Source organism: Helianthus annuus, chromosome 6, assembly GCF_002127325.2.
Source record: "Helianthus annuus cultivar XRQ/B chromosome 6, HanXRQr2.0-SUNRISE, whole genome shotgun sequence".
NCBI classification, from domain to species: Eukaryota; Viridiplantae; Streptophyta; class Magnoliopsida; order Asterales; family Asteraceae; genus Helianthus; species Helianthus annuus.
Window position 1 is genome coordinate 92,236,974 of NC_035438.2, and position 10,353 is coordinate 92,247,326.

General features: G+C 32.7%; 1 protein-coding gene across 1 annotated transcript; it reads left to right on the forward strand.

The window, feature by feature from the left end:
* The first annotated feature begins 6,238 nt into the window (after nt 1–6,238).
* On the forward strand, nt 6,239–7,314 carry LOC110918271 (transcription factor MYB1). Its single transcript, XM_022162617.2, has 3 exons — nt 6,239–6,372; nt 6,502–6,631; nt 6,723–7,314. Exons 1-3 carry the CDS (start codon nt 6,240–6,242, stop codon nt 7,312–7,314), a joined length of 855 nt encoding a protein of 284 aa, XP_022018309.1. The 5' UTR covers nt 6,239.
* Nucleotides 7,315–10,353: the final 3,039 nt, after the last annotated feature.

Sequence of the window (10,353 nt, forward strand, 5' to 3'; positions counted from 1 at the left end):
AGATAACACGTTTTGGTACAATATCTATACACATATCTATATGTTCTATTAATATATGTTATGCATGGTTTTCTAAGAAACGACCCGTGTTTGCACATAGGTCTTACCGCTAGTATATATAATATGGGGAAGGATCTACTAAAAAGTAGATTTTGCCTAAGTAGCCTAAGAATGATTGTGGTGATGCCATGTGGCACTCCATATAAGTAGGAAGGAAGGGCATTTTGGTCCCTATAAATAGGAGTGTGAAAATGACATATAACACCCCTTTTGTTTACTAAAAAATACAACAAAAAAAAATCCAGTACAAAAAATTTAGCACAAAAAATCCAACACAAAAAAAAAATATAGCACAAAAATGTGGTACAAAATAATATAGCATGAAAAAATTTAGCACAAAAAAATATAGTACGAAAAAATTCAACACAAAAAAAATATTGTACAAAAAATTCAGCACAAAAAAAATATAGTACAAAAAATCTAGCACAAAAAATGAGAAAAAAAATTTAAGACAAAAAAATTCAACACAAAAAATTTAGCAAAAAAGTATAGTACAAAAATCCAACACAAAAAATGTTATACAACATAGAAATACAACACATTTTTGTGGGTTTTTGTAGTCATCATATTTTATATAGCAATATGGTACTCAAATTAAAGATAAAAAAACGCCCGATTTTATGGTGAATTTTTTATAAAAAAATAATGTCGTATAAAAAAGTTATGAACGTTTAAAAAATGAGGGTGAAATATGCATGTGCCTTGCATGTAGAGAGAGAAAGTCAATAAATATGATTTTCCCAAGATACCCTTCCACTCTTCTTTTTTCCTACATTTTTATCTTAACCATTGATTTCAAAAATGAATGGTGAAGATTACTTCTCATCCTACTTAGGCAAATTTAACTTTTTATTTGATCTTACCCCTATATAATATTGTATATACATATAGGGGAGCGCTAAAATGAAAACCACCCCCAGTTGTAAGAACCACGAGAACCACTCTCAACCAATCAGATTATACCAACTAAAGGGTATTTTGGTCTTTTACCCCAAATGTCAAATCCCTCTCTCTCTCTCTCCATTTAATGCCACCAGAAAATGTCTCTCTCTTTTTTTATATTTTCTTTATAGCTCTTCACTTCTTCAAATAGAAGAGTTTCATCTTCTTCGGCTGCAGTAACCCACCACCGTTCACACATGAAAAACATAAGACCTTGACACCCCCCATCCCCTCACTCGCGATGACTGGCCGGCGCCAGAGCCGGTAATCTGGCCACACACACACATCCCAACACATCAAACACCCCCTCCCTTCGGTGAATACCTGCCAACAACCTGAAACAAATCCGACCACCACCAACTCTTGGTGGCAGCGGAGAACAGCAGCAGCAACACCGCCACCACGGCGGCGGCGGCGAAGAACAGAGAGACGGAGAAAAACAGAGAGAGAAAAAATAATCGGGGTTGTGGAGGGAGCCCGACGGCAAAGGCGCCGCCACTCACGGGGGTGGCAGTGGAGGCTCACGGCAGCGACGCCGCCGTCTGCCGCGACGGCGGTGGTGGTTAATGTTGTTCAGATATGGTCAAGCTTCGGTTCGAGTTTTTAACTTCAGGTATGTGGTTCCAGTTCGGGTCATGGTTTGGGGTTTGTTTGACATCAGGCATGGGTCAAAGCTTGGTTCGGGTTACGTCTCGTGTTTCGGCTCAGGAGGTTTGGGAGTTCCGGGTTTCAGCTGAGTTTGGCGGTGACACAGTTCAGTAGCGGCTTGGGTTTCGGCTCGATGCGGTGCAACTCGAGTCAGTTTCGGGTTTTGGTTTGGGTCGAAAGCAGTCAACGGACCCGGTTCGGGTCAACACCAGTCAAACAAGTCAAAGATGGTCAACTGAGGACCGGTAATGTTTAAACGTAGCGAGTTATTATTACGTTAGTTCAGATTTTATTTAGTTAACGCGCACCGAGCTCGAACCGATACTTTAGTGACTTGTTACGTTTGGCATTTTGATAGAAATTTTATATATTGTGTTTATATTGTTGAAAACTGTTGAGTTTTGAAAAGATTAAGACAACTTGAGTTGTCGGCTTATTCCAAAAACAGAGGAAACTCTGTCAGTTTTCCGTAAAAACGTAAAATGTAAATAGTTTAACATAAAACATAAAACGTAAAAAGCTTAAAGTAAAACGTAAAACGTAAAAAGTTTAACGTAAAACGTAAAAGTTTATCGTAAAACGTAAAACGTAAAAATTTTAACGTAAAACGTAAAATGTAAAAAGTTTAACAAAAAATGTAAAACGTAAAAACTTTAAAAAGTTTAACATAAAACGTACAACGTAAACTTTTTAACGTATTTTTATGTAAAAACTATTTAACGTAAAACTTTTTCTACGTAAATTGTAAAGCGTAAAAAACCGTGTGATAAAACGGCGCCTAAACAAGGGGCGTGAATCCGGAGCATAAAAACGCCGAGAAAAAAACGGGACGTAAAAAACGCCGCGTTAAAACGAGACGTAAAAAACGGCGCGTAAAAAAAGACGCTTGAAAAAGCCGAGCGTAAAAAACGGCGTACAAAAACGACGCGTTAAAAAACAATGCGTGAAAAAGTCGGGCGTAAAAACGGCGTGCAAAGACCGACGCGCAAAAAAAATTGTTTTGGTAGAAAAATTTAAATTTAAAAATGCTTTTTATAAAAAAAATTCTATTTAAAAAATAAAATGTAAAATAAAAAAATAATAAAGACAAAAAAAAAAGTAATTTTACTAAACTACCCTTTTAGATTAAAATATTAAAGATATAATAAGACAAAATGTATTTAATATTAATTTTAGTTACTTTTAATCTCATCCATCCATCTTGTTGATCTAGTGGCTAGAAAGTGGTCGGTTCTTACAACTGGAGGTGGTTTTCATTTTAGCGCTCCTATATATATATATATATATATATATATATATATATATATATATATATATATATATATATAGGGGAAGGTTCATTTGAGAAGAAAATTCTATTAAGAATAAAAAGAACAAAAGGGTACAATTGTAAAACATTAAATAGTTTTTTTCTCATCTCATTTATTATTATGTTTGACTAATTAATTAGTCATTAAGACTACACATTTCGAAATTTATCCTACACATATTGAAATTTATCCTACACAACTCGTAATTTATCTTACACGCCTCGTATTTATCCTACACTATAAATGAATTTTTATTTTTATTTTTTGAGAAAAATATATATCTTAAAAATAAGTTACAAATTTAATATAGTTAGTTATTCAATATGAAACTACCAATTAATGATGTATGTAAGTTTACCAGTATACCCTTATAGTTACATTAAGTACAAATATTAAATCAAGTCTAATGAAGCATTTCTATTGGTTGAAATTTCTTCTTTTTTCTTCTTACAAAGAATTTCTTCTCATTTGAACTCTCCACTATATATATATATATATATATATATATATATATATATATATATATATATATATATATATATATGAAAAATCACTATTTTTTTGAAAGGTGTGAATTATTCACGGATGTCGGGAAGTCTAGCATACGTTGTCTTAACCGGATTCGCGCCATTTAAACCCCTCAATGAGAAACCCTTATCACCCGGACTCAAACTTGAGACCTGGGAGGAGAAAACTCACCCGGACCTATCATAAGTGGAACTTAAATACTCGTGGCCACCACTAGAACAATTGTTTAAATCGATGTCTAGAAGTTCTATAAATAGCGGAACATACCTTTTGCATATTAGTGTATCACAACATACAAGTCAATTCAAATCTGGGTCTTGTACCGTGCCATTAACGAGCTTAATTAATGGTGATTAGTTCGTTTCAACAATTTCCTTCATATTTTTTGTTTCCATATTTGTCTAGAGTTTAGCGTGTGGTCCATAGCAACTTTTCGACCCCTCAGGGGCGAGACTTTGTTTTTAGTAGATTAAGGTTTTCTATTCAGAAGGGGATAACGGCGTAGTTTGTTGCTCGTCTACCTGCTATCCTTATGTAATTTGCCCTGATGATTGAAATAAATTAACTAAGTTTTTTTGAAAAAAAATATATATTTGTCTTTTCACCTAAGTTTTTTACTTTTATAGAACTCCTTTAATCAAATTTGTAGAAAAGTAAAATTTACTATAAAAGAGAGGGGTTTTAGTGACGAACGTATCCATCGAAAATCACTCTCTGAAAGTAGATGCCGCGGTGATACCTTGTTCGGAAACATGGCATTGGTAATGAATTTATCGACAAGCTACCAACGGGAATTACCAAGCGTTGACAACGGATATTATTGAGGGATCACTTACGAAAGTATCAGCGATGGATTAATGACAAGAACCCCAATGTTAGAACTAAGCCGTTTTCCCTATCTAGTATACCAACAGCTCTTTATCGACATATTAAGGACAACCTTTTAGCAACGTCTTACCGACATATTACTAACAAGTAACAACTACTGTGAACATTCACTAACAGATTCAGAATTCCATTAATATTTTTGTTTTTATTAAAAAAAAGTTGTGTCAAAAGAATTAAGCTCCCTAGAAATAAATGATACAAAATTTACAACAATATATTCAGTGAAACAAAAATATATTACCATGACAAACTTGTGCTATGTTCGGTTTTAGGATATGTTTCTTGACGTAACTAGCCAATCATATTTAATCTTACTCTTTAACAAAAGAGAAGAAAAATAGCGCATGTTAGAAACTAAAATCTTAAGGCTATATTTTACATAAAGTTAAGTTTTAGTTTTGATGAAATAACAGAACTATAAAGTGAAGTTATTTTTATACAGTTAAAACTTTAAAGATCTAAGAGATTTTTATCAGGAGAGGTAGTTTTTTAAGTAAGCAAAAATGCCCTTTTCTCTTAGTTAAGAAAAAATAATTAAACTTTGCTTATTGTCACAACAACAAGAAAGCACATAGATGTCACCATGTCAGCAACAAGCTCACAGATATTGATGTGTTGTTTAATAAACAACATAAAAGTTTCATAAATATATGGAATAAAATTGTGTATATACCATATTAGTTGTTATTGTATGACTTTAATCATTGTTATATTACTTGAGTTGAATTCCAAATTTTAATATTTTGTACCACAAAAGTTTTCATTGTTTAACATTAGTGATTAGAAAACAGTATTCTTATCTTTTTAATTTTTATATAACTGAAGCTAGCTTGCAATATTACTGAGACTTGCATATATATTTCATTTAACAAAGAAAGTAGTAATTGGTAGGGCTGTAAACGAACCGAACGAACACGAACAAGGCCTTGTTCGTGTTCGTTCGTTAAGGAATAAATGTGTTCACGAACGGTTCATGAACACTTACCGAACGAGATTTTATGTTCGTGTTCGTTCATTAAGGAAATGAGCGTGTTCACGAACGGTTCACGAACACAAATAAATTTGGCGAACGCGACGAAGGATAAAGATAGATGGCCCAGAGAGTAGCACTCGAACTTGAATCCTTTATTGTGGAACGGAGGTCGATTGTATTCGTGTATGTAAATAATGAGAAATGAAAGGGAAATGATGCATAAACAAGGTGAAAGTGGGTTTCCTAGTTTAATTGTTAAGGAAATAAAAAAAATAAAAGTTTAATAATATAAAAAGTACAAATAAAATATAAGAAAGTACAAAGATCTTCAATTAAAACACAAACATACAAACATAAATGAACGCAAATCAACGAATGTTTACGAACACGTTCACGAACACCTTACCGAACGTTCACGAACACAATCGAACGAACGAGACCTCTGTTCATGTTCGTTCATTTAACTAATCGAACGAAATTTCTTGTTCATGTTCGTTCGTTTATTAAACAAACGAACATAAACGAACTTCACGCCGAACGGTTCACGAACTGTTCGTTGAATGTTTGGTTCATTTACAGCTCTAGTAATTGGTGAATACTTAGGGCCCCTCATCCTCCCCCACACAAAAAAGTACTAGTACCACATGCATGCATTAAAAAGAGAAACCTGTTTCAAGCAAAATTTTCTACCCATCTCACTTGCTATGTTTCATTTAATTTTTCATCAAAAGTCACATTCATTTTTGTAAATGCATACTAGCTAGGGACCCCTTCATAATCCATCATCAGCATCTTCATGCATACATATTAATATATATATATATATAAGTATGATATTCCATAGATATTTTGACATTGTTACTTGTTTTTAGTAACTAAAGTGAAGAGAGATGGGGAGAAGCCCATGCTGTTCAAAGATAGGGTTGAATAGAGGTTCATGGACAGCTTCAGAAGACAAGATTCTCACTGACTACATCACACTCCATGGTCAAGGCAAATGGAGGCAGCTTCCCATCAAAGCAGGTACATACAAGTGATTGTGCATTCTTTTGAATAAAAGCATATGATGTTGTTATGTTCTCGTCATATATATATATATATAGATGTGGCGCTTCCATGATCTTGACCTTAAATTGTGTACTTTTGTTGTAGGTTTAATGAGGTGTGGAAAGAGTTGTAGACTGCGATGGTTGAATTACTTGAAACCGGATATCAAAAGAGGCAATATTTCATGTGACGAAGAAGATCTCATCATCAGGCTGCATAAACTCTTGGGAAACAGGTTCAGTTGTATATATGAGTTTCTTCATGCATGTTTTAAATAAAAAGACATTTACTTGTAGCTTAATACTTTAATTAATCTGTGGGTGTAGATGGTCACTTATTGCGGGGAGGCTCCCTGGACGAACAGACAATGAAATCAAGAACTACTGGAACACCACACTTGCCAAAAAGGTGCATGATCTTCATCAAAACGACGACATCAATCAAGAACAAAACCTTAAAAAGAGGAAAGATAGAGAATCTGCGAATGAGATGGGGTCGAATGTGGTTAGAACCAAGGCAGTGAGATGCTCAAGAACCCATTTTAGCTCTCACCCACAACAAGTAGAGCCACCAAGATCCAATGTTGTTGAGAATAGAGGTCCGGCTAAACCTACCGAACCAGCTCCATGCACGTTCTATGATCATGAAGTACAAAACCATAACAATAACTGTCTGTCAAGTTTCAATCTTGATGTGAATATGAGGGGAGGGGATTCTCTTTTTAATATGGATTTCACATATTCGTTTAACTTATCCGATCAACTTGTGAAAGGAGGTGATATGATGTTGGGTTCTTCAACTATTACTACTACTGGTGTTGTTGCGGATAGAGACCCAATACACGGTTTCTCCAAAGAAATTCTGGATTTGTTTACTTCTATTCCTGAAATTGGAGGAGAATGGTTGTCTTCATTATAAATTTTATATATATATATATATATATATATATATATATAGGACAATGCTAGATAGAAAACCCTAAAAATTTGAGAAAACCCTGGAAAACCCAACCTCCCGACCTTTTTTTTTTTTTTGAAAAAAATAACACATGTAATATACATGTTTTTAAGAGTTTTGAGTCAAAAAAAAAATCAAAAAAGCGCCGAGTGGATGTTTTTAAAAAAAATAAACAAGTTTCAGCAACTTTCGTCACTAACATGTGTTAGACAAAAAAGTGCTGAAACTTGTTTATTTTTTTTTAAAAAAAAACCACTCGGCGCTTTTTTGATTTTTTTGGCTCAAAACTCTTAAAAACATGTATATTACATGTGTTATTTTTTTCAAAAAAAAAAAAAGTCGGGAGATGGGTTTTCTAGGGTTTTCTTAAATTTTTAGGGTTTTCTACCTAGCCCTACCCTATATATATATATATATATATATATATATATATATATATATATATATATATATATATGTTTACACGCCAGAATATTGTTCAAAAGCATGTGAATTGGCCAATAAATAGAAAACTGAGGGGAATAAAAAGATGGTGGAAAATTGATGCATCCATGGAGAAGATTAGTATGCAAGTGTCAACTTCCTTTGGATTAATAAAATGATATTTCTTTTAGTTAATAAAAAGTAATATATAAGAGCATCCCCAATAAGAATCATAACATCTAAAAACATGTCCAGTCAGCTGCCACATCAGAAAAACACTTACCCTTCAAAAACATCAAAAACCCACCTAATAAAAAAACACAAAAACACTTAAAAACATTACCACATCATCACCACCTTTTACATTTAATTTTAATTACCTATCTTCATCATGGCCCACCTTCCATCCATTTTTTCTAGTTTTTCTTGACTTACATGTGCTAAAAAATGACCCCCACAATAACAAAAAATGGATGAGATGTAAAAATGGCAAAAAAACAACCCCAAAAAATGAGCTATTGGGGATGCTCTATGTAACATAGTATGTATGTATGTATTTGTCAACTTATTATTATTATTATTATTATTATTATTATTATTATTATTATTGTTATTGTTGTTGTTATTATTATTATTATTCTTGTTATTATTATTCTTAGTATTACTATTACTATTACAATTACTATTATTAGTATTACTATTATTATTACTATTACTATTATTATTACTATTATTATTATTATTATTATTATTATTATTATTATTATTATTATTATTATTATTATTATTATTATTATTATTATTATTATTATTAGTTGTAACACCCGTGTGAACATACGGGTATGTTTAATAACGATCGAAAACAAATGTTAAGACAGTATGTGTTAGGACATAAAAATTTCATTACTATGTTACAAAAAAATTAGAGAAAAACGCAATTTGCGTCTCTGTGGTATGTGTGAAACATCAACTTGTTTGACTGTTTGACAATTGTGAAATGTCCTTTATACCCTCAACTCTTAATGATAAACATATATGTATGATTAGAACGATCACACTTCTCAATAAAAATCATCTTAATCTTCTCTCAAGTCCCAAAACACAGATCTTCGTCTTCATCTTCATCTTCATCGGAATCATCTTCATAGGATTCATCTTCCTCTTCTGTAATCTCCACCGATCATTATCTTCATCTTCATCTTCTATAACAATCCAAGGTAAAATCACATACCTAAAACATGATCGACGCTATGTTTTTGATATGCTAGAATGTAACAGGTTTGTGTGAAAATATTGTTTGATTCTTGTGGGTTTTTGTCTCGGGTATCAAAACAGAGGTTTGGGTTTTGGTTATTATGAAGGTTTGTTTCAGGTTTTGTGTGAAAATATTGTTTGATTCTTGTGGGTTTTTGTCTCGGGTATCAAAACAGAGGTTTTGTTTGATTCTTGTGGGTTTTTGTCTCGGGTATCAAAACAGAGGTTTTGAATGTGTTTTCGGTTCCTCATATGAGATCAACTGTGTTTCGGTTTTGATTCTTGTGGGTTTTTGTCTCGGGTATCAACTGAGTATATTGTTCAAAATGTATCATTAATTTCTATAGTTTCAGATCTCATGTGATCATTTGGCTGATTCTTGTGGGTTTTTCTCTAAAAACAATTAGAGTACAGATCTAGGTTGTTTATTCAAACTATGATACTTATGTGTTTTAATTTCTGAATCAAATGCGAAGAAACAAATGATGGAAATTGATAAAGCGCATCAGTGTGTAGTTATTTGAACACATCAATATTGATACATGAAATGTGAAAGTTGATTTTTGGTTGTTTGAGAACTGTTTAAAAAGATGAACTAAATCAGAATTAAATTTTATACAAATGAACTGATCGGATCAGTTTCGGATTGATGTGTTCCTCATATTGATTTTTGGTTTGATTCGATGATTTGGTTCCTCATATTGGTCATTTGAATGTGTTTTATTGTACAGAATGACTGCGGATGTAAAGATACGCAAAACACCAACTACGAAGGCGAGAACACTTGACAACCTCCTGGAAGATGGTGCGGTGCACATAAGGAAGTAATTGATCAGAACGATCAATTGTATATGAATGAATATAACCCAGTGGCAGATATGTAATTAGCGAGCTCTGGAATTTCAAGGAAAATTGAAGAGCTACACTAGGGTTGTATTCATTCATATGAATGAATATAACCCAAGTGGTAAATATGTAATTAGCTACACTGGGGTTATATTCATTCATATCTGCTACATTCCGAAGTGCACCCGTCAGTAAAGATCCACAATTGCTTGTGGTGGTATGACGTTTTGTCTCTGTATTGTATGTTACGGTCTTTTGTTATCGAGTCTGTAAGTCCTGTCAAGTCTACGAAGTTGGTATGACGTTTTGTCTCTGTATTGTATGTATTAAAAGTTTACATTTAATATACAATTTAGGCTTTAATAATTTGCTATATATAGTATACATATAATTATTAGATTGCATTTATTTAAAAAAAGTTAATTATTAGATTGCATTTATTTAAAAAGAGTTAATTTGAATTATTAAATCAATGAT